Source organism: Diabrotica virgifera, chromosome 10, assembly GCF_917563875.1.
Source record: "Diabrotica virgifera virgifera chromosome 10, PGI_DIABVI_V3a".
In the NCBI taxonomy this organism is placed as follows: Eukaryota; Metazoa; Arthropoda; class Insecta; order Coleoptera; family Chrysomelidae; genus Diabrotica; species Diabrotica virgifera.
The window spans coordinates 35,759,411-35,784,727 of NC_065452.1; the positions used below are offsets into that span (position 1 = coordinate 35,759,411).

The 25,317-nt window shown below is 32.5% G+C and overlaps 1 protein-coding gene across 2 annotated transcripts in view; it reads right to left on the reverse strand.

Annotated features, from left to right (window-relative positions):
* Nucleotides 1-692: 692 nt before the first annotated feature.
* Nucleotides 693-25,317, reverse strand: part of LOC114332535 (transcriptional coactivator YAP1-A-like) — a 453,998-nt gene continuing 429,373 nt past the window's right edge. For both annotated transcript variants that reach the window (XM_028282351.2, XM_028282350.2), the window contains one exon: nucleotides 693-20,021. In XM_028282351.2, the coding sequence (XP_028138152.1) occupies nucleotides 19,768-20,021 (254 nt within the window). In that variant the 3' untranslated portion in view covers nucleotides 693-19,767. The remainder of the gene's footprint in view (nucleotides 20,022-25,317) is intronic.

A 25,317-nucleotide genomic window follows, 5' to 3' on the forward strand; every position in this document is an offset into this window, starting at 1 on the left:
CTGACGTCCCCCGGCAATTGCTTTTCCCTTGATGAATTGTATAAGCTCCAACTTTTACAATATTTATGGAGAGACAATTTCTCTCGTAACGTAGTTTTCCATTGCCTTTCTCATCGCGGTATCAACTTGAGAAATCAATGTGAGTGCCATGTGTGGCTGTCTCCTTTATTATCTCTTTTTATATGACTAATTATGTATATACATGAAACATTGACAGGATCAATGAGGAATTGGAACATTGAGGAAGGTATTCGTCTTCTTCATGTGCTATCTCCTCTAAGAAGGTTGGTAACCATCATGGCAATTCACACTTTTGATACCGCTGCTTTAAAGATATCAGCAGAAGGGCAGTTAAACCAACCTTTTAAATTGGTTAACAAGGAGATGCGTTTTCTTCCACGACTCCTTCTACCCTGTATTCTTCCTTGTATTATTAACTGCAACAAGTTATAACGCTCGTCCCTCATGACATGTCCCAGATATTACAATTTTCTAACCTTAATTGTATTTAAAACCTCTCTTTCTTTTCCCATTCTTCTCAACACCTCGGTATTCCTGACTCTATCCACCCAACTTATTCTTAATATCCTTCTGTAGGCCCATAACTCAAAGGCTTCTAATCTGTCCGAAACATCTTTCTTTAATGTCCCATTGAGGAAGTTAAGTTTTGAAAATATAATAAAATACCAAAAAATAATTTTTTATATATTTACAACTGATAAGTGTAATACAATTCACAAAAAAATACAATACCAATCTTACTGTGTTTATTGGAAAAACATACAAAATTGTTGTGGTTATAAAATGCCTACAGTATTAAATATACAGTACTCTTGTGGTTTTTTAACCAAATACAATATCTACAGAGTATTAGAAACAAACATAATCTTCAACAAATATAAACGCTCAATTTCGAGTAAGTAAGGGAATTAAGGACCTTGTTGCAAAGCAGTAAATGGAGATTGAATACAATCTGGAAAAGTACACAAAAGATATGATTACAAGAAAATAATTGATCTGCCAAATGCTACGACTAATTGTCTAAAACGCATAGCCATTTCTGGCATTTCATTTGATTTCATATTCATAGTTGACATCATAAGTGATGTGCAGATGTCTACAAACGAAAAACCAATATTATCTGGCATTTATCAAAATATATAAAAGAAGCCGAAGATAAAAAGAGTAGCAGGAAACTTGCTACAAGAGGTCCTATGTCCAGGAGTGGACACAATTGGCTGATTGATGATAATGACCCAAACATATAGACTAATAATTCATTGTGCCACTGAGGGATATGTACGGCCAGACAAGCGATAATGTACGGCGCTGTAAGAGAAGTAAAATGAAGCAGCAGTTGCAGTAAAAAGCATGGCCAGACGAGGATGTAAATTACGGCGTGTCGCGAGATGTAATTACAGTGTTTTGGTCGTTGTTGTGGCTAAATAAGCTACAAATATTGGACCCACGTCCTTTCGTTTGCGACACGACGCCGAAGATGGGCCCGTTCGATATTCTGCTCGATATTTTACAGCTCAGTATGGCCATCCACTACACTCATCGTGGGACCCATTTTCGCGCTTCATTTTACTGCTCTTACAGCTCCGTAAATTGTCGCTTGTCTGGTCGTAGCCTTACTTATATCTAAGAAAGCTCTTCTGGAAAAATCTACTAACTTTGTTTAATTTAAAGACTAAAGGTTTGTTCCAACACGACTGAGAACCGTCACATTACGATCCCATGTGAATTAACTGATGGGTTCCATTGGAACGAAATAATACGTTCCATGGTACTGCGCAGGACAGTGATCGTTACATGGACGTGGAATGATCAGTAAAATGATATGGTGGTTGCCTACACCCAGAACATTTAGGCACTAACGAGAGCAAATCGCAGATAATACGTGGTATGGAACTGGAACTTTCAAGACCAACCCAGAGGCTTAAAAATGTATCATTAAAGATTAAAAACAAAAAGAAAAATACATTTTGTAAAGAAACAATACATTTTTTTAAACAAATAGTTGACATTTTGGCGGGAATTTTAAATTAAATCATTCATCTGTGGACATAGTTCTCCATTGGAAGAATCTTTTTCCAGCTCTTCCCTATTGGCAATGAGCAGACGTTGGATTCTGATTATTTCGTCCCCTTATTACTACAACTAGGTAACTCGAAATTTTGCAATTTTGAGTTATCTACCATTATCGATATAATTTTTCACGCTCTTTTTAATATCGCAAAATTTCGAGTTACCTAGTTGTAGTATTAAGGAGACGATATATAGTCTTCAAAATACAATAAATTACAACAATTATTTTCATTTTGTCTCAGTAATAACCAGCAAATTTTCTTTTTTTTTGTTAAAATTTCTGGTAGGTATACCAATACTTGGCATTCAAAAGATGTAAGAAAAAAGTATTATGAGAAACTCCAGTCCACCCTGTAGTAGTACCAGAACCATGATTTTTTTATATAAACTAAAGACAAAAAAATATAGAATATGACTGACAAGATATTGGCGTTATATTTTGTTGAAGATCATGTAAAAATGCAGACAAATAAAGATTCAATCTACCATGATTTGTAAACTGGTAGCAAAATGTTAGTTACCAATATAAATATGCAGTCGACGCAGTCAATTTGAAAATTAATGGTACAATTAACAATATTATTAAGAATAAAGTATATTATATCTCCTAATATTTTTCAATTTCAATAAAATTATTTTGTCGTAATTTTGGTTCATTCATCTTAATGTAATACGCGCCTTAAAATAAAAACGATATTAATTTTCAAACTTCTGTTATTAACATCTACGCATTTTACCTAAAATAAACAGAAAAGTATATTTTATATTAGAAATAATTCACAATAATACAGTTTGTACGTTTTTTCACATCAATACAAATAGAAGATTGATAATTATGGTACATTTTGCCAGCAAAAATATACCAACATCTGCGATGATCTGGTATTCTTTCAACTTGAGTAAGTAAATTCAAGCTTCTATAAAGGTATAAATTGACTTAAACTTCTAACACAGTTGGGTCTTTTTTTAAAAGGCACTAACAAACGTCCATGAAAATTTTCTCACATTGGACTATCAGATATGTTTAAATGACTTTTTCTTTTATGAAAAAGCTTCTATATAAAAAAGAAATCGATAAAAAGGTAAAGCGTAAGGTGCCTCTTCTTCAGTTTCCACGAAAAATTTATTTTTTCACCAAATTAGCAAAAAAAGGCGAAATTAAATTTTATGATGGTAAGTGGTAGGTGGGAGTATAATACACAAAATTAAAATAAACAACTGGAAAGCTCTGGGGACGATTTGGAGGTGAAAAAAAAATATTTTTAATTTCAGGCGAAATTTTACATTCTATCAAAAGATTTCAAATGCAAAAGTTGTAGATAATATAAAAATCTACAACTTTTGTTATGTAACATTTGTAACACTCAAAATTGTAACCTCAAATTGTAATTTTTAACCTCAAAATGACCGAGAAAAATGAAGAAAATAGTATTTTTTCAATGTTATGGTTTCTTGTTTTTCATTTTTGAGAAAATTATTCAATTGTGATGGAATTTAATGAAAATATAGGTACTTTAATATGTTCTTAATTATCACATTTTTTTTTGAAAAAAATCCAGAAAATTTACAGATATTCGTCTTTTTTTTTCTAGACGCCCCTTTCTTCAATGAAAAATTCCATAATGAAATTTTCTTTTTGTACTTCTGCTAGAGCTCACTTTCTGTAGTAAGTTAGTATACTTATATTAGTATACTAATATTGACCGAAAGCCAAAAGAAAGTTAGCAGGAACAAAAGGTGGACGATTTTTGAAATAATTGAAAATATTGTTACAACCACGACTCATGGAGCATGGAAAAGATATACAATAATAAAATGATAAAAAAAGATTCATACAACCACCAAATATATATTTTTACGGAAGACCATCTTTAATTTTCGTTGACTACTACAAAAAAATACTATAGAAGCTTCCAGATTTTTATTTGTTAATATTTCTCAGTCCAAAGCAAGAAAATTTTCAAAAACACACTGTAATAAGATATGTGTGTGTATACAAACTTTAATAAGATTATATCATAACTTACATTTACGAAACGACTTGATATATTTACAGGGTGCTTCATTAAGAATTGTCCATATAGTAACTGGAGGAACCTTAGAACAAAATACGAAGATTTAACCTAAAACACTTAAATAAAATATTCCTTTTTACCGAGGTACAGAGTGTTTTACTACAAACATTCTAAAATGATTTTAGCCCATTGCTTTAACACCTTCCAATATTTTTTGTTCAAACTTGACAAACGGTTTAACATACATGTCAGGATTGTTTAACTAGTGTTAAAAGATAGTTTTCCGCTGTTACCATAGGCGTGCTGTAGGGATATATACTTCGTTTTCCCCCTTTTCCCCCTCACAATCTACTCCACTGTCGCAATATTCATTTCAGTATGTTTTTTGATTCTTCGTTACTTTTTACGTAAATATCATCCTTTTGTCTCAGTGCGATAGAGTGAGTCGTTTTTAAGTTATTTGCGTTTAAAATAATGGATTCGATAAGATTGTGTGTATTTTAAACACATAATCTGATTTAATGTTTAATATGTATATAATATTATCGAATACATTACCTTTAAACGCAGAAAACTTGAAAACTACTCACTCTATCGCATCGAGGCAAAAGGATGATATTTACGTAAAAAGTAACGGAGAATCAAAAAACATGCTGAAATGATTATTACGACAGTGACGCAGATTGTGAAAAGAAAAAAGGGGAAAATGAAGTATATATAGCACGCCTCTGGTAACAGCGGTAAACTATCTTTTAACACCACTTAAAGTATATTAATATGTGAAAACTGTTTGTCAAGATTGAAAAAAAATATTGGAAGGTGTTAAAACAATGGGCTAAAATCATTTTAGAATATTTGTAATAAAACACTCTGTATCTCGGTAAGCAGGAATATTTTATTTAAATGTATTAGGTTAAATCCTCGTATTTTGTGCTAACGTCTCTCCAGTTACTATATAGACAATTCTTAACGAAACACCCTGTACATATATATCGTATATTTGTATATACAAATATTAATAAAAGGCACCAAAATGGATGGATTTGAATAATTATATAAATATACTGAGCATCATGTTCTCGTGATAATCAAAAGAATTATCAGAAACAGTAGTCAAATAGGCTGCACTATGAGCTGTTCACATCATGAACAGTCAGTACAATGTTTTCTAAAATTATTACAATAATTAAGGCACTTGTAGTTCCATCTCACGATCGTCAAGAACAAATTGTATCGAGCAATACAAAAATATGTCCAGTAAATCGTGTAGTATGAGCTCGATCAACACAAGTACAACTTGGCAACACTGAGAGGTTATGTCTTGTTTTGCAAAGAAATTTTTGGCGTCGATACGACGCGTCACATATATAGTTTAACACGTTAAACGCCACAATGCATAGTAAAAAGAAACTTGAGTGAGTCAAAATATTAAACACGTTTAGAGTAAGCATTTTAAATAGTTAGCTTTCAGTTTGAGCACAAAATCTTACATTGTTATTATTTTTCGAATGATTTAAAATAAGAAGCACGTATGCATCTCGTCGCCACAAATAACGATTGGATTCACACTTGCTTCCCGTGGCAGTTAACGTGTTAATCGATTTCTTTATATATTAGAACTAGCAATGCTAGTTTAAGTAGTGTGTCCGGACAATAGTGAGAGAGAAGTTCAACAAAATGTAAATTTGTTTTAAAATTTTGACTTTGAAAATAGCGTATTTCCTCTATTACTTTTAACTAGCAACTAAAGTCCAACCAAATGAAATGCAACACAATGTCATATGTTTTCCACTCTAACTTCTCCCATGCATGGAATTATTCACGAATTATTTTTAAACTCACAGAAACTAGTATTGCAAAATTAAGCCGCTTGTTCATAGAGACCACAATAAGTTAAACAAGGATAAACAATATGACATGTCGTTGATACCTTGTTTACTATGAATTTTGACGTTTATGATTTTAAGTAACAGTGATATAAGCGCATTTGTTGGTTATTGTTTGAATTTATTGTTTATTCGGTGTTTCAAATCATTTAACTTTTAGTCTTTATATATTATATTATTGTAATTTTTATTTTCAAACATAATTATTGTTAGAACGACTAACTACTGTCCTCTCTTAATTTGATTACTTCCGGTTTTTACCGGAAATACTTCCGGTATTAGTTTTTTACGATTTATGAGTGTGGCTATATTTCTGTCGAATGGAAACTTATTTGTTTATTTTCGAGATTACTGTTTAATTTTTTGTTTCTTTTTAATTTATTTATTACCGTTCTACATTTATCTTTATACTAGTAATAGTCGGTATGATGTTCAATCTGTTTATTGTTGAGTCCATCAATCTTCTCAATAGTGAAAAAAGATTAAACACTTCAATAAAATAACTTAATAACCATTTCCTAATTATTACCACTGACAGTATACGTACCTATCAATGATACTATACTAAAATCACAATAAAGATGCACTAGAAATAAACAAACCAAGACACCTTTAATGTTACGAGGAGCACTGCCTAATCATTACTTACAATGTATAAGCTTTGTAAATCATGATATACAATGTATATACCTTATAAATCATAATTTGGGAGTGCTGCTCCGTGGTTTGTTTATTTCTAGTGCATCTTTATTGTGACTGTAGTATACACATCGACGTACGTTTCACTTTATGTTTTGATTTAACTTGTTTGAAGATAAATGATGACGCATAGGCAAATATAAAATGGAACAACTACATGGAACATGGAACAGTACATCCTCTACTATTCATTGATATGCACGTTTCTGAGGGATTAAAAACTAAAACTCAATAATCGCGAATAAACGTGGAAAAACCATGTTCAAAGTCAGATTTTATTTGGACTCTTTACATTCGCGCATGCCCTTACTATATTAAAATCTTAACTTAAGTGTTCTGTAAATATTACTAGAGGGAGAAAGTTGGCAGGTAAAGAAAGTATCTCGGAATCCAACTGCAACATAGTGGACGTCTTCAACTTAGTTCTAAGTAACGCACCTTTTTCCCTAGTCATGATATTGATGTTCTCAATATGGGAGATCAAGAAAATAACTAGGGGCTTGTGATGATTCCCACTGACACTTTTAACGGATTATAGTACTTTACCGATAAAACTAGCAAATTCTATATACTGTTATTATTTTTTATTTTAATATAAGACAATGCTACTATTACTTTCGCCGATAAAAAACTGCCATGTTCCTTTTTATTAGTTATACCTATGCCATGTGTATAAACTGTCCCTACATTTGATTGAAACGTCACCAACTGAATGTTAATATTTGCCAGCTGTACCAAAATCCTATAAAGTCAAGACTCGAAAAAGAAATAGAAGAAAAGGTAGGCCCGTCGGACTAATGATATCGGTTCGGTAAAGGCAGATCTGCAGAACAGTGCTACGCAGTTGCATAGTATATGTTCTGCCGTTTCTTTTCTGATGTGCCCATTTTTTTGAGATGATATCTCAGAGGGCAGTGACCAGTGAGAAGGCCAGTGACTATTTTTATATCTGAAATGAATGTCGATTCGATTCAAGTTCTCTGTTTAACCCAGATATGACAATACCAAAAGGACCGCCAGGAAAATATTCCAATTTGAGGTTCAGAGAACCTGTATGAATCGAGTCTTTGTACTCTAATACAGAGTATGGCATTATTAAAAATAGAAAATCTACGGATTCGTTTTGATTTAAATTTGTCTGCTGCCATCCCCCGATAGTACTGTTTCTAGGTCTACCCGTTGTCAAGTATAAAATAAAACTATTTATACCGCAGTATGGTTAGAACGCCCTCTAACGGGGAATAAATGAAATGAATGTCGACTCGATTCAAGTTCTCTGTTTAACCCAGGTATGACAATACCAAAAGGCACCGGCAAGGAAAATATTCCAATTTGCGGTTCAGAGAACCTGCATGAATCGAGTCTTTGCACTCTAATACAGAGTATGGCATTATTAAAAATAAATTTAAATCAAAACGAAACCGTAGATTTTCTATTTTTAATAATGCCATACTCTGTATTAGAGTACAAAGACTCGATTAATACAGGTTCTCTGAACCGCAAATTGGAATATTTTCCTGGCAGTGCCTTTTGGTATTGTCATACCTGGGTTAAACAGAGAACTTGAATCGAGTCGACATTCATTTCACTTATTCCCCGTTAGACGGTGTTTAAACCATACTGCGGTATAAATTGTTTTATTTTATACCAAGAAACTATGGACGTGTTGGTGTAAATTTGTCTGCTGCAGAGCCTGCTTGACAACGGGTAGACCTAGAAATAGTACTATCGGGGGATGGCAGGAGACAAATTTAAATCAAAACGAAACCGTAGATTTTCTATTTTTATATCTTTTTTACTCATTTCGAGAAGGATGTTTGTTGCAGTCGAGACACTTTTATGAGTCTTTTTGCTTTCCTTTATCTTGGTGTATTAGACCAGTATTACAGTTGTAGTTGATTAAGTTCCCAGGCCCGGAGTTCCTCTCTGGCGTGGCTTTTTAAAGTCCACAGAAGAGTTCTGCACCTTAGAATGGGGTATTAGCTCATTATTTTGCGAGGCTATCAACTTCCTCATTTATGTACAACATATACACGAAACAAATCTTAATAGAGGCACTGGAGGAGTACAATGGAGGCATCAATGTTAATGGGGTACTGTAATCTTGGATATGCTGATTATACCGTTATACAGGCAGCTAACATAAAAGATTTGCAGATTATACTCAATAAAGTAAATATTACAGACAATAATTCGATAGAAAGAAAACCAAATTTATAGTGATTAATAAGAACATCCAAAATATCGACCTAAATATAGAGTATACCGATTCAAATACATATCTAGGATACACAGTAAATAATAATAAGTGGGATGTAGAGATTAAGACCCGAATTTAAATAGCAAGATCAGCATTCATAACCGCACTCTAAGCGTTGGCGCTCCAGGAAATGATACGTATTCTCTTTTCTGTTTCTAAGGAGTAGAAGGGTGGACGTTAAAAGCAGTAACTATAAAAATAGAAGCTTTAGATAAGACACAATTAACAATGTAGAATATGGTTATTGCATTCTAGATCGAGGCGCAGTAATTCGAAAACACATAATATGAAAACAATTATGTGTCTTAGCTGCCATAATGCATTTACCGCCAATTTATGAGAAGGATTTCCTTGTTGGAAATGGAAACTTCAAAGCAAAACAAAAATAAAAATTTTTAATTATAAAATATCCAAAGTACTGAAAAGCAATTAATCACCAAAACAGTTTACACACAAAGCAGAAACAAATTGCACAACTTGAGACTAATAAACTACCGTTGTCTTCTTCTTTAACAAGTATTTTTTTCTTATAATAACTAAGTACTAAAAATAACTGTAAAGAGATCATTTCTAAAATACGTCTGCCGTATATAGCTTCATTAAAGCTTTCAGCTAACTTCACCACTAAGAATATTCAATAAGTTAACGAAATTATAGCCATTTTAGTGACAAGATATCTCGTAATATGACAATTCGTAACTCCACAAATGGTAAAGGACAATTCGTAACGGCGTCAGTTCATAACGGCTACACTTCGTAACATCAACAGTTTGTAACTATAACTATTCGTAACGGTATAATTCGTAACGTCAAATCGTATCCTGTTTATTTTTGTTAACGTGGAAACCAATTTTTATTACAGTTGCAGTTGAAGTTACGATTATAAATTTAACTAACCAGCATCAGGATAAGCATTTTTAACACATTTCATATTTGGTAGAGAAATATACATTAACACTGTAACAGTAGTTTTACTACTTTAAAGTGATAATTCAGAAGAAGAAATTTAAAAAAACTCTGTAGTTGTCATATTTTACAAAAATATGTGAGAAATATATTGAAGAAGAACTACGTAGCCTCCCTTAATAACGATTCCCTATATAACGATAATTCCTCTATAACGATGAAAATACTAAACGTTGTTTGGTTCGTCATAAGGACAATGTATTAATTTTTTCTCTATACCGATATCGTTCTCTCTTTATAGCGATCACTTTTCAGCGTTCAATAGTCGATGACCTCACTTTTTAAAACTCTGATGTTTGAGGAAAAGGGCTTAAGTCAGAATTGCACATCGATAATGTTTTGATGATTTCTGGTCTACAGTAGACTTAAACTGTATGTACCTATAAAAAGAGCCGATTTTTCTGGTCCAGAAATCATCAAAACATTATCGACGTGCAATTCTGACTTGAGCCCTTTTGCCAAATATCAGAGAAAAAACAACTGATAACCATTCGCGTTTGGCCGATAACTAAACCTCTTGCGTAGATGTAACGTGATAAAAATAGATTAGTAAGTGATTAATTTTGTGGACCACCGTGCAACATTTAGCAAAAATTTGGTGGTTCAAATTTCAATCCAGTGTGCAGAAATTTAAGTAACACGCTTTTATCGTTTGGGCGGTGTGCCTTAAACGACGTCCACACTCTCGCCGAAGTCGATCGAGGTTCAACAAGTACGAGAGTGTAGACGGCCACCTTGTGTAACTTTGTCTAACTTCGTTCTACTTCCGAAATCTGTCGGTCTAGCGCGTCCGAGTCAAAGGGATGTTTGTAGGTATCACACCGCTTGAATGTGTTCCTCGCGAAGTAGAACGAGTGTGTAGAGAGGCACTTCGGACTTCGGTCAACTTTGGCGGAGTAACTTCGCCGAGAATGTGGTGCCCGTTTTACTGTTTTCACACAGATGTTGTCATCTATTGACGACTTCTCACTTCCAGTTTCGGTTGTATCTCAGTCTACAGTCTGTGAACAGTCAACATGTTTTCGAAAAAGCGTAAAGTATTCTCGGTTGAAGTACTTTAAGGGGCTATCCTAGTGTAAAAGTACGAAATTCATATACATACTTTTTTTGGGAATTTCTAAAATAAAAAGTAATGTACCAATTGTTTTGAAAATTTACATGAGCATTTACTATAAAAAGACGTATATGCAAAACAGTTTTGAACAGTGAAACTAAAAATATAGCTCCACTGCTGCAGTGATTGGGACTAATAGAGATCCTGAAATATAAAATTTCAAAATTATAATAATTGAAAAATAAGTTATTTCCTATACACCATCAACTAGAATTTTTGAAAAATATTAAAATTTGGAAAAATGACGTGTTGAAAATTTTTTTTAAAATCTGCTAAAACATTTTCAGTTTCAAAAACCGTTAAATTGACATTTTTTATCTGATCAAAAAACCCCTAGTTGATGGTATAGAAAATATCTTATGTTTCAATAATAACTTTAAAATTTTATGTTTTAGGATCTATATTAGTCCCAATCACTGTAGCAGTGGAGCTATGTCTTTATTTTCACGGTGCCAGTAGATGCACATAAATCGTTTAATTTTAAATATTTTTTTAAGAAAATTGTTTTATTACATGTACTTCTTTTTATAATAAATGCTCATGCAAATTTTCAAATTAATTGATACTATACTTTTTATTTTAGAAATTCCCAAAAAAAGTATATGAATTTCGCACTTTTACTACACTACGATAGCCCCTTAAGTATTATTAAAAGTTAACCTATTTTAAATTAAAATGGGTAATTTAGTACAGTATGATTATTATTACAATGACGAACTGTGTCCCTGTCTCTCTGTATAACAATCTCTCCTTACAACGATGAAAATTCCCAGTCCATTTCATATCGTTAGAGAGAGAGAGAGGACTGTAGTCTTAAAAAAAGTATTACTACGTTTAGTGTAGAAAAGTATGCAAAATACATTCATTGTATAGATTCAGTAATGCTAAATTTGCTAAAAAAACCTAAATTTTGGCGTTACGAATTATAAAGTTACGAAAATTTATAGTTACGAACTGTCGATGTTGCGAAGTGTCGCCGTTACGAACTGGCGGCGTTACGGATTGTCCGTTACCGATTGTGGAGTTACGAACTGTCGCTTTACGAGAAGTCATGGAACTAGTCATTTTATGTGTTCCATGGAACACATACATCTTCCATGGAACGTATTTTTGTATAGGGCTATTCATCGCCGCCATTTTTTTCGTACGCTTGACATATGACGTTTAATATATCTACGACATACGTCATTAGCATATTTATATAATTGGGATATACCAATGATGTATGACGTATACATATTGTAGGTCATAGATAAAGTGTACGCAAAAAATGGCGGCGACGAATTGCCCTATACGAAATTCATGTGTTTCGTGGAAGTATAAATCCCGTGTTATATAAGTACTTGTTCTATGGACAGTGGGTACCTCTGAGTGCTAGGGTAAAATTAAAATGGTATTCTTTACAGATATTAAGATTCCGAGATACTTATGTGTCCGCCTTGTATATGATATAAATAGTTAGAACTATACTGAGTGAGATTTGCTATAAAATATGTATATAAAACTGTTGTCGATCCTAATTAGATATACGCTAGTTACACAACAATAAATAAATATTAAAAAATCTGCACTATTAGCAATCTGCACCAAAAAATAGGTCCACCCACATTTTACAGTTGAGCCACAAAATTCTATTTTTTAACAATAAACAATAAATCTTTTTCACAATACTTAATATAAAGGGTGTAGCAAAAAGGCTCATAAATTAAATCACATATTCTGGGACCAAAAATAGTTCGATTGAACACAACTTACCTTAGTACAAATTTGCACATAAAACAGCCCTTTGAAGTTACAAACTGAAAATCGATTTTTTCCAATATATCGAAAACTGTTAGAGATTTTTTATTGAAAATGGACATGTGGAATTCTTATGACAGGAACGTCTTAAAAAATTATAGTAAAATTTCTACACCGCTTAAAAATTTATGGGGGTTTTCTTCCCTACACCCACCAAACTTTTGTGTACGTTTTAATTAAATTATTATTGTGATACAATTAGTTAAACACAATGTTTTTAAAACTTTTTGCCTCTTAGAACTTTTTCGATAAGCCAGTTTTTCTTGAGTTATTTTGAACATTCCACTACATATATTTGTAAATGGTTACAGTTTATTCGCATGAGCTATGCACCGATGTAAACATTAGTTGGTAGCAACGAATGAGATGACTATTTGGTTCAGGTTTTGAATATTTTTGGATAACAGTTACTTGTATAATCGCGTAAATTATTTAATAACTTAATTAATACGATTTCTTTCACTATCATGTATTCAGTGTTTACAATAATTTATATACTATACAATAAAATAGTAATTATCGAAAAAAGATAAAAAGTGATAAGTGATGTCAATAATATACTGTTACTACGGAACAAGTAGATACATTTTGAACACCTTTAACAACTAAGATCGTTGGTTACATGCATTACACGTCTTATTGAAATTTAGTATATGTAAAATTATAGAGACCTGGTAATAATTTGAAAATTAATTTATAATTTACATTTTTTAGGTATATTTTAAAACATATTAAAAAGAAGACACATCTCGATAAAAACTGGATTATCGAAAAAATACTAAGAGGCACAAAAGTGTTAAAAACATTGTTTTTAACTAATGGTACCACAATAATAATTTAATTGAAACGTACAAAAAAGTTTGTGGGGCTTAAGGGAACAAAATCCCCATAAAATTTGTATGTAATATGATGTTCCTGAGATAAGAATGCCACATGTCCAATAGTTTTCAATAAAAATCTCTAATAGTTTTTGATATATTGAAAAAAAAAATCGATTTTCATTTTGTTACTTCAAAGGGCTGTATCTTTTTATGTGCACATTTGTACTAAGGTAAGGTTCAATCGAAGTATTTTTGGTCCAAAATATGTGATTTAATTTATGAACTACCTTTTTGTTACACCCTGTATATGTAACATATACTTAAGTAAACAAAACCCAATTTAAATAAGTGTTTTTGGGTTATTCTCCTATTGCACAATAGTAACTAACAAAACGGTCCTACAATTAACAATTACACTTTTATATCACTTACAATAAAAATATTTAGCTACGAATAAAAATGTAGCAAAACACGAATATAACAATAAAATTACTATAAAATAATATTTCAGAGAAATTTTCCGCCCAAGCTACTTGGTATAGTCATTTAAAAACCAAAAAAAAAATTGACAATGATTCGACCTAACGTGGGTACTTTTACTGATACGTCAAAGAGCTTGGACGGAAAATTAAGATACGATAAAGAAATCTCAGAATATAAACAAATCAATAATTTGATTAACGTTCACTACAATATTCTTTACAAAAATTTGATTACAAAATTTAAACATCCATTGCAATTATTTTTAATATTAAAAATATTGAATCCTTTGAGAGTTTTTCATTTAAACGAAAAAATATTTGTAAATCTTGTGTTTGAAAATAGTTTTTAAACGTGAGAGCCTCACCAAAAACAGAACGAATAATATATTTGACGAACGATTATAGTGGAAATATACAATTTTTGAAAGGTACTGAGTATTGTTCATTTCAAACTCAGTGACAAATGACAGCTTTCAACAAATTCTTTGTTCATCAGGATTTGATTATGATACACATGTAATATATAAGTTTTTGCACATTTCACAACTCATGCTTACTGAAGAAGCTTATATTAAGGTTTAATGGATCTAAAAAAAACAGCATAATATATATTATTTCATTTAAAGTTGTACAAAAATGTCAACGTCAAAATTAGGTAATATCACATGTGGTGATATATCTGTACATATGTACTGTTTTATTGACTTCCAAAAGGCAGTTGCTCGTGTTAGCACTCTATATTGATCCGAGTTCTAAGAGACATTAGCTTAGATGGCAGAGACGTTCACATAATTGCAAATTTGTATTGAAATCAAACAACATCCGTTTTAGTAGACGGTTTGGAATAATGGCCTCTTAATATTAAAGGGAATATGGCAAGGATATTTTTTTATCAAAAAGGCACTTTCTGAAAAACAAGAAGAAATAATTGTGAACGATGAAGTCATCAATAATTTGCTATATGCGGACTTCCCAGGCAACCAAGTAACGTCAAGAACGTTGAGGAAACGTCAGTTTTTGGTTGAATATATACACGTGTTTGAATATTACGTCGTAAAAACGTCTTTTGTAGGTGATTTTAAATACGTAAGATTAATGACGTTAAAATACGTCTTAAAAACACCTTTTCATTTCAGACAGGCTAAGGGTCGGTACTTTCTGCAACTTTCTGTCCCGATTAGAGGAATTTTGTCATGTAAAATTTCGCTAGCCGGGGTTTAATCGGGACAGAAAGTACCGGCCCTAAGTCTGACGTCACAAAATTGGGAAGAGCTTAAAGTCTTAATGCTTATGACTCCAAACAATTTCCATCAGAAGTCTTTCATTTATTGTTTACGTGCTTTGTGTAGTAAAATAAGACTTTTCATTTAGATGTTTAGTTGAAGAAACGTGTTAATTAAGAGATTTTCATTCGTTTTTCTCAAGTGAGTTAGTTTAATGCAATAATTCTTCTTGAAAAATGTTTGAGGTTATGGTTTAATTTGTTTTAATGTTTATTTTCTGTTAATGAACTAATTGTGTGTTATCGAGTTTAATTAAATTAATTTGTTAATAAATTGTTTATTAGTTTATATGTTGTTTCAATTTTGACACAGTAAGTATACATAAAACATAAAAAGTGAAAATTCTATATACGTATGTTGCATTGAGGGTATTGTAATTCTATACATTTTAGAGAGTCTTCCACTTGGTTTTACTTTTAGCGTATGGGCTAAATTTAAAACGGTTAAATGAAAAATTGCAATACCAATAATGCCCATACGAATAATTATTTGTGTATCTTTAAAATCACATAATGAAAAATAATCTAAAAACGACATAAAAACTACGTTTTTGATATCACGTATTTAAAAGGTGGTAAAAATTACGTCAATTATGGTGGGACAAATTCACGTGACTTTCGACGTCGAAAAAACGTGATAAACTGACGTGGTTTGGTGATAATTATGACGTCTTTTCAACGTTTTGAAAACGTTATTTGGTTGCCTGGGGACACAGTACTCCTACATAGTTTCTACTCAAGAAGATCTGCAAACAGTACTTGTTGAACAGTTGAGAGATATAAGGAAGCAAGTCTGGATCTGACATTCGGAAAACCAAGATACTCATAATAAGGAAAGAGTATAAAAAGCCGTCTATATTATGTAAATGGTACCAAACTGGAACAAGTTGGTCAAATTGTTTATCTTGGATATCAGTTAAATTGTAACGCAGAGAGTCGTGGTGAAATTAGATCCAGAATTGCGCAGGGTAGAGCCGCTTTTAGAGGGATGTCCAAGGTATTGTGTAACAGAGACCTAAAATTGGCATTGCGGATCCACTTACTTCATTGCTACATGTTCTCGATCTTACTTTATAGTACTGAGTCTTGGACTGTGAATAAAAGTGATCTAAATCTCCTCGAGGCTTTTGAAATGTAGTGCTATAAAAGAATTCTAAAAGTTTCTTGGATGGAGAAGATGGATTCTGAGCAACCCATAATAAAGAAAGATGGAGAACTATCCTCAAAAGAGCAATAAGATCATTCTGATAATCACTACACTATACTAAAATAATCATTTACCACTGTATTTGAAATGAACAGTTTGTAGATTTTTTTCATGGCCCTACTGTACAGTTTTAAAGCAAATTGAGCTTTTGAAACAAATATTTGTACAAATACATGTACAAAAGTTATGTTCAAATTCGGTCAAAAATTTGTGTAGGAGTATGTAAGTAGACCAATTAGGTAATAATGATATAAGTAACAACTAGCTTAGTTGATAAATTAAAAACTATATACGTATGAAAAACATACCCAACAGTAAAATAACGCTCCCATAAACTGTGACAAAAATACAATATTACAAATGCTAAAATTTTAGTATTAACAATATAGTTATAAAATATCAAACACTTCTATTGCTATTGAATTAGTTTAATATTGCAAAAATAACAGTATTCCGTCAGGCTATTCTCAGAATTCAGTTAATTTTGTAACCTACACATCCCATATCATTCATGAATCAATAATTATATTTCGTGTGCTTCTTTCCTATCAAATACTTAAAGAAGCATTAATGTCTCCTCTGTGTAAAGGATATATATTTCATAGACGTATAAAGAATAGACTAGGGCCGCTCTGTGAGTGAATAGAGTTGTAACGCCAATACTCACTAGCTATCTTTGTCTGTCAGAATATCTGTCTATCAGTAGAGTGGTCTAGTTATCTTTGTCTTGTAACGGTTTGACACGTTACGAATCATTTTTGAACTCTTTAATTATTTTTATAATTATTTTCTTTTGATTGCTTAATTAAATTTCTCTAAGTTACTCGTAATTCCCATTTATAACTATTATTTTCTTTTATATTTTAAAAAATTTTTATGACGTCATAAACACACTAAAAACTACCTGTTAGTTTCTTGGGTTGGTATCGGTGAATATTCTTTCGTGTTCTGAGAGTTTGACGTCGTACTCATGGTACTCATGGCACTTGACTGCTGGCTGTCGAATCGGCTAGACGAAGGCGGGTTGATAATTTCAACTAAATTACTTGTATTCAACATCTCCAGTTTAATTTTAAAGTGAAAAGTAGTTATTACCAATTGTTGTTTGGAGAAAGGAGAAAAGTATAAAACACGAATGGAATCTGGATAAAAATCATCCGCCATTTGGAAGAAATATGTGAAGTCGTAGCCCTTTGAACATCCCGAGAAGCCCATTGGCGCCCAACGTGGAGATTGGATATATAAATGTAAATGGAGTATATAAATGTAAATGGGGTAAATGGAGATATATAGACCACCGATGTATTGCACTATTTTGCTCAGGATGCCTTGTCTCTTCTTGCTAAGTCCATGATATATTTACGCAGAAAAGACAGTTGCATCATATAATTGAAAAATAGACAGTATTGCCGATTGCTTACGCGATTTTCAGTTAGAAAATATTTGCCTGGCGGTTCATTATGCATAGAACACAAGAATCTGGCATGTTATGTCAAAATTGTCAATTTAAATGTATTAACTGTATAGGATATAATTATTTGATAATTATGTTTTAATAGGAATTTAACTAATTTATTTTCTCAGTTGTTTATTAAAATGAACAAATTTGACAAAAAATAAACCAAATCCGTATGAGAAAAAGCTAATGTACCTACTGTTTTTATTTTTATAATCTAACGTAAATGAATGTACGATGTACATCAGACAGTTTTTTCCCAAATATAGTACGAAACAAATACAGCTACGAATTCTTATGAATACTACCTACTTAAATTTTGAATTCAACATTTCTTCATATAATATTGTATAGTCTCGTCCATAAACATATACGGACAATTTTTTGTACAACTGGCAACACTGCAAATAAATCCACTATAAATCAAATGCATACCAATTTCAGAAATAGTAAGTTATGTTGACCCACACGGATATCAAAAAATTGTGAAAAAATAATTATTACAGATGTATAAGAGACTACTCAAGTTCTTGTGAAGTGAACATGACTTGGTGTTAGCAAAGATATGTAGAAACCTAAGAAAAACTATAAAAAGTGTAAAAATATGTCTAGTAAATACAAGAAAACTAATAATCTTAACATATATATCAGCTAGTTTTCTTCATTATTTTGATTCTTCGGTGAATAATAGTATTTAAGCAGCAAAAATATTGAAGTGTACTGTGCTGCTATGTATTTATCGTGACAAGACATCTTGTAACGCGACAGTTCGTAACCCCACAAATTCGTAACGCCATCAATTTGTAACAGTGACACTTCCGTAACATCGACAGTTCGTAACTATAAATATTCGTAACGGCAATATTCGTAACGTTAAAATTGAATTATTCTGTTTATTTTTGTTAACGTGGAATGAACGTTTATTACAGTTGCAATTGAAATTAAGTTTATCAATTTAACGAACCAGCATCAGGATAAACATTTTTAACACATTTCATATTTCGTGGAGAAATATATTTTGAAAATTTTGTCTTGAAATAAACATAATCTACCTGTAACACTAGTTTTACTACTTTAAGGTGATAATTTAGGATAAAAATTTACAAAATATTCTTTAGATGTCGTATTGACAAAAATATATGCAAAATATGTGTGAAATTTATTTAAAAAGAAGTAGTCTTAAAAAGTAGCTACTACTACTCTTTAGTTGTCGTATTTACAAAAATATATGCAAAAATATGTGTGAAATTTATTTAAAAAGAAGTAGTCTTAAAAAAGTAGGTACTACTACTTTTAGTGTAGGAAAGTATGCAAAATACATTCATTGTATATATTTAGTAATGCTAAATTTGCTAAAAAAAAACGAAATGTTGGCGTTACCAATTATACCGTTACGAATAGTTATAGTTACGAACTGACGATGTTACGACGTGTTGCCGTTACGAAATGACGGCGTTACGAATTGATGGCGTTACGAGATGTCAAGGAACCGTCTTTATAGATAAAAAAATCCAAAATCGACTAAATTCTGAGAAATTCTAAGAAATCAAGTTACTTAACATACACAGAGCTTATCCGAAACGTAATAAATAATTTACCTAAGCGAAAAATGAGTTTGACTTATCAATACACTGCGTATATATATATAAATTTTTTAGAAAGACGTGAGCAGATTTGAGGCACTTAAATTACAACCAGATGAGTACGTTATCAGGTCTTGTAGTTGGCGGATTTATTAGGGATTGCACATCTAACATCGGGAATTCTTCTTCGCCGAGTTGGAGGGTAGGCACTAAGTCGTCCGTGGAGTCAATGTTATCACTTAACGTAGATATGTCGGGGGTGTCCATCGTGTGGCTTTCACTACCTACGTCCATGTTATCGTCCATATTTGCTAGAAAGTCCTCGGGAGTGTGGGGCATTGAGTATGTGGTTCCCATACCTAAAGAAAATAATATTATTAATACATTAATATGGTTCAGTACCAAAAAACATCAATTAGATAACTAACATGAAGGCTACACTGTTTTATTGAGCTTTTTGCAGCTCGTTCATACAGAGTGCCAGCTATAGACTCAAACTACCTTTTTTAATTGAACTAAGAAATTTGAACATAGTTGAATTTTGTAGGTTTTAATGATTTGGAATTAAAAGTATATATGATATCCTCTGTTTTGTGGTACTCGCTTTAAATGGAGGTTACTTATAGTATACTTGCTTATTTTCTTTGTATAACGCAAACGCAATATACATACTCCATACTCAAGCCGAAGGGGAGACACCAGCATGTTCTGGACTGAATTCCAGACTCCTTTTTAAATGTCCTTATATGTTATATAGAGGTCATCGTATGTACAGAAAGCAACAGGGACATTAAATACTTTCAGAAACAATCCCAAACATTAAAAAAACTAGACGAAATTTATGATTATTGATATCTATCGTATATTTCATGTCATACATAATATATTTTTTGATGTATGTATTCAAAAGTTTTGAATGTAAACAAGAACATAATAATTTTTTTAACAGTTTTTTCAATATCGCTCAAATCTGACAAGTAATTTTGAAAAAAAATTACTTTAAATGTTGCTTACTTTTTGTTGATGCATATATTTCTAAGATTTCATTTTTTAAATATATGATATTTATAGATAGGTATAATTAAACAAACCTAATATTACTGTGAGACTACTGCACGTGCTTAAAATTTTTTTTGATAATCTATGAACGTTTACATTTTAACCCAGTGCCAAAATATAGGAACTAAGTAGGTACAAAAATAGACTGGGATTTGATAAAATGAGTTATTTTCTTACTTGTATGCGTTTAATTATAAAATAATTGTAAATATTTCATTTTAAACTTTAGTAAAAGTGTCCTGATACAATTATTGTAAGGTTAATGTGTCAACGATTCATTCAATTATTTGAATAGTGTGCTAACAACGGAAAGTGATAGCAAGGTCAGTTATTTGTATTCAAAGTTATTGTATTAAAAACCTAGACAACCTTAAATGTTATAGAAAGTGAACATATACACATAGATACACAAAAAATGGGACAAATGTGACCTAAGGAACTAAAGACCTATATTGTTACTCAGTCAACTGTGCAAACTCTTAATTCACTTAAACTTAATTAACTTAATAACCGATTGAATTACAAAGTCAAGGCATTTGGCGAGAAGAAACAAGGCCAGATGAATGGAAAGAAGCGATTATTGTACCAATCCATACATAGACGTAACCAGGATGATCCTAAGGGTGGGTTACAACTACTGGAAAGGGGGGGTTACAACTACTGGAAAGGGGGGGTTACAACTACTGGAAGGTCTCTGAGGGGTATGGTGTTAAGCGTATAGAGCTCAAAGTCCATCCCAATGGGGGGGGAGTTATAACCCTCAAAACCCCCCCCTGGTTACGCCTATGAATCCACAAAAGAGGAAGCAAAAAGCAATGTACTAGCTACCGGGGAATCTTCTTCTTAACGTGCCCTATCAAGTCCCCTTGACGTTGGTGATTAACATGGCGAAACTGTCTCTGTCTCGAGCTATTCTAAATAGGTGTTCTGCTTTCTTTACTCCTGTCCACTCCCGGATATTCTTCAACCAAGAGGCCTGCTTTCTACCAATTCCTCTGCGTCCTTCGATTTTACCCATCATAATAAGTTGAAGAATATTATACCGGTCTCCCCTTACTACGTGTCCAAAATAGGCCATCTTTCTATATTTGATGTTATCAAGCAGCTCGCGGGTAGCATTTGCTCTCTTAAGGACTGCCACATTTGTTAGCATAGCCGTCCATGGTATTTTCAGTATACGTCTGTGCAGCCACATTTCAAAGGCCTCCAAACGGTTAATGGTGTATATTTTTAATGTCCATGCTTCGACACCATACAAGAGGACTGACAAAATGTAGCATTTAATCATGCGCTTTAGAAGTTCAAGTTGCAAGTTATCATTACAGAAGAATGGTATCATTTTTAAAAATGTCGTGCGGGCTATCTCGATTCTACATTTTATCTCTTTATCTGGATCTAGTTGTTCAGTAATATGGCAACCAAGATATTTAAAACTGGGTACTCTTTGAATTATATGACCATCAACATACAACCGTGAATCTTGATGGGCCAAACGGCTAAATACCACGTATTTTGTTTTTGAACAGTTTATGTTTAGGCCAAACTCTCTTCCCATTGTGTCAATGGCATTTAAAAGGTGTTGTAATCCATTCATATCATCACTTAAAATAACTGTATCGTCTGCCTATCTGATTGTATTTATCAGAATTCCATTAACTTTCACACCCCATTCCAAATTATGCAGCGCTTCCTTAAATATTCTATATGAATATAAATTGAATAACATTGGGGACAGTATACAACCCTGTCTGACACCTCTTTGTATTTTGCATATTTCTGTTGATTTTCTGCTTTATCCTTTACTATTTTAATTAATTTTTGATGTTGTTCTCGATCAAAGGCCTTCTCATAGTCAATAAATACAGCAAAGACGTATTTCCTTTGATCTCGGCATTTCTGCAATAATACATTTAGTGCAAAGAGTGCGTCCCGGGTTCCCAGTCTATTTCTGAAGCCAAATTGTGTTTCATCCTGGTCCTCTTCACATTTATCTCCGATTCTACTGTGGATGATACGTAGAAAGATTTTCAAAGTGTGGCTCATAAGGCTTATCATTCTATAATCGCTACAGTTTTTCAGAAGTTGTTTTTTTTTGGTAGGGTTATGAATTCGGACTTTAGCCAATCTTCAGGGATATCACCAGTCAAATAAACATCATTGAAAAGTTTGACTAGTATTCCAATGTTTTCCTCATTTATGAGCTTTAACATTTCTGTAGGTATGTTGTCAGGACCAACGGCTTTCTTGTTTTTTGCCAATTTTATAGCATTTAGTATTTCTGATTTTAGTATTTCTGGTCCTTCATCTAAAGTCTCCAGTTCTTCGGGTCTATCATCATTATACAGTTCATTTACATATATGGTAGTTCGAATTTCGTGTTCGTTATTATCATTTTTCCCGAAGAATCGGTTATAGTATGTGGAGTTTTCTTAAAGACCAGCTACTTCTCTAACTTTTTTAAACATATTAAACGTATCATGTTTTTCATTCAACTTTTCTAATTCCTTGAATTTGTCCTCCATCCATTTTTCTTTAGCTACCTTTATTTTTTGTTTAATGAGTTTCTGTTTTTCTTTGTATTCTGTCTTGTTATCTTTCAGTTTTCTTTTCTGCTCCATCAATTCCAGGATTTCATCAGTCATCCATTGTTGTTTTTTGAAGTTATACTTCTTTAGGCACGAGGGTGAATTTTTACATTCCCTGGCGCATGCGCACACCGACAGTATGGTATTAGTCGCTACATCTTTATGTAGCGCAAATAAGGTATGCGTGAAAAAAATATATTATTAGTGTTTTTAGTAAATATATTTATTTTAACTTTTAAGTCTTTGGATTTGTCTTCCTCGGGAATAAGATATTTTATAATAAGAGTAAGTATTTTTGTTTACTTCACTTGGTCTATTAAATTTGTCAGTATATGTGAGAAATCTTGTAACCTGTCAAAGCAAAGGGAATATAGCTCAGTGGTAGAGCGTGTGACCGGAGATCGAGAGGTCCCCGGTTCGAATCCGTGTGTTTTCTATTTTTTTTTATTTTTGGTACTGTTTTAATAAAAATTTTTGGAAAGTAGTAAGTAAAAATTAATTTAATCTTTAAATAAAATACAAATAACCTGTTGAAAGTACCTATATTTATTTCGATGAAATCATATAATACAAGTATAACTTCTTACGTGCGTACAAAGTACACACACATTCTTTTTTGTGCCTTTGCATCGTTGTTGTATATGTTTCCATTACTTTCCAGGTAAGATCTTTAAACGTGCTCCATATTTCTGTATTGTTTTCATTTGTTGAATTCTTTAGCTGATTGTTCAGGTCATTTTCTATTAGCCTTTTGTTGGATGCTGATATATGTAATTTTGGTGTTTTGGGGCTTTTTTCGACTTTTTTGAGCTTCGCTTGGATGTCAGCTATTAGAGGGTTATAGTCTGAACCGATATCTGCACCAGGATATGTCGTTGATCTCTTGACATCATTCTTAAATCTCTTGTTTAGTGAGTTATCTCCTGGCCTGGTCCCTTCCATGTAAATAATCTTCTTTTGAGTAATTTGAACCATGCATTTGCGATTATCATGTCATGTTTTTGACAGAACTAGTATAATCGATCGCCTCTTTCATTGCTCTCCCCTAGTCCATATTATTCACCTACCAGGTCAGATGTTCGTCCTTGACCAATTTTCGCGTTAAAATCTCCAATAATATATGTGATTTCGTTTCTTTTTAGATTGTTAAGTGTCTGTGTTAATTGACTATAGAATGATTCAACATCATTGTCATATTTCTTTTCTGAAGTAGGGGCATATATCTGGATAACATTGACATTAAATGGTTTACTATTTAATTGGAGTATAGCTAGTCTGTCGTTCACAAGTACAAAATTTTTCAACTATTTCTTGAATTTAGATGATATAAATATGCCAACTCCATTCCTATGATGTACGTCATCTTCTACACTTCCAGAATAGTATAGTGTACCTTCATCTTGTTCAGATGTTCCCGCTCCAGGCAAACGGAGCTCACTGATGCTCATTATATCAATTTTTAAGCGTTTAACCTCTTGAACTAAGTTACTGAGCTTGCCTGCTGCATAGAGGCTTTTAACATTCCATGTGCCTAATCTGATTGTACTGCTAGAATTTTTTTAAAGTTGTCGTACTTTTTAAATTGTAGGGGTTTCGTGTGATGACGACCGGGAAGGCCCTACAGTCTGGTGCGCGCCCTTCCCTGCCGGATCTTGGTTTCCAAGATCCATGATCAGTAATACTCTGATTATGTTTGGATTGCGCCATGTTAACTTTCCTCGGGAGAAATAATTGGAGTGGTTTCCCGTTGCCTTCCCAAATGATTTTTCTGGCGCATTAGGTTTACTCCTGTGGGTTGGATAATCGGAAAGGATTTTTGGATATTTGGTAGGAAACTTGAATCGGGACATGACCTCCTCTATTTGGATTTGGGGGATAGCCATGGCTTGCGTGAGCAGGGTCGCGTCCCTGAAATAGATCTGACTTACACCGGGGAATAATACTCCTAAATACTACCTACAAAGTCCTTGCAAACATCCTGCTTGAAAGAACCAAAGCATACATACACCGA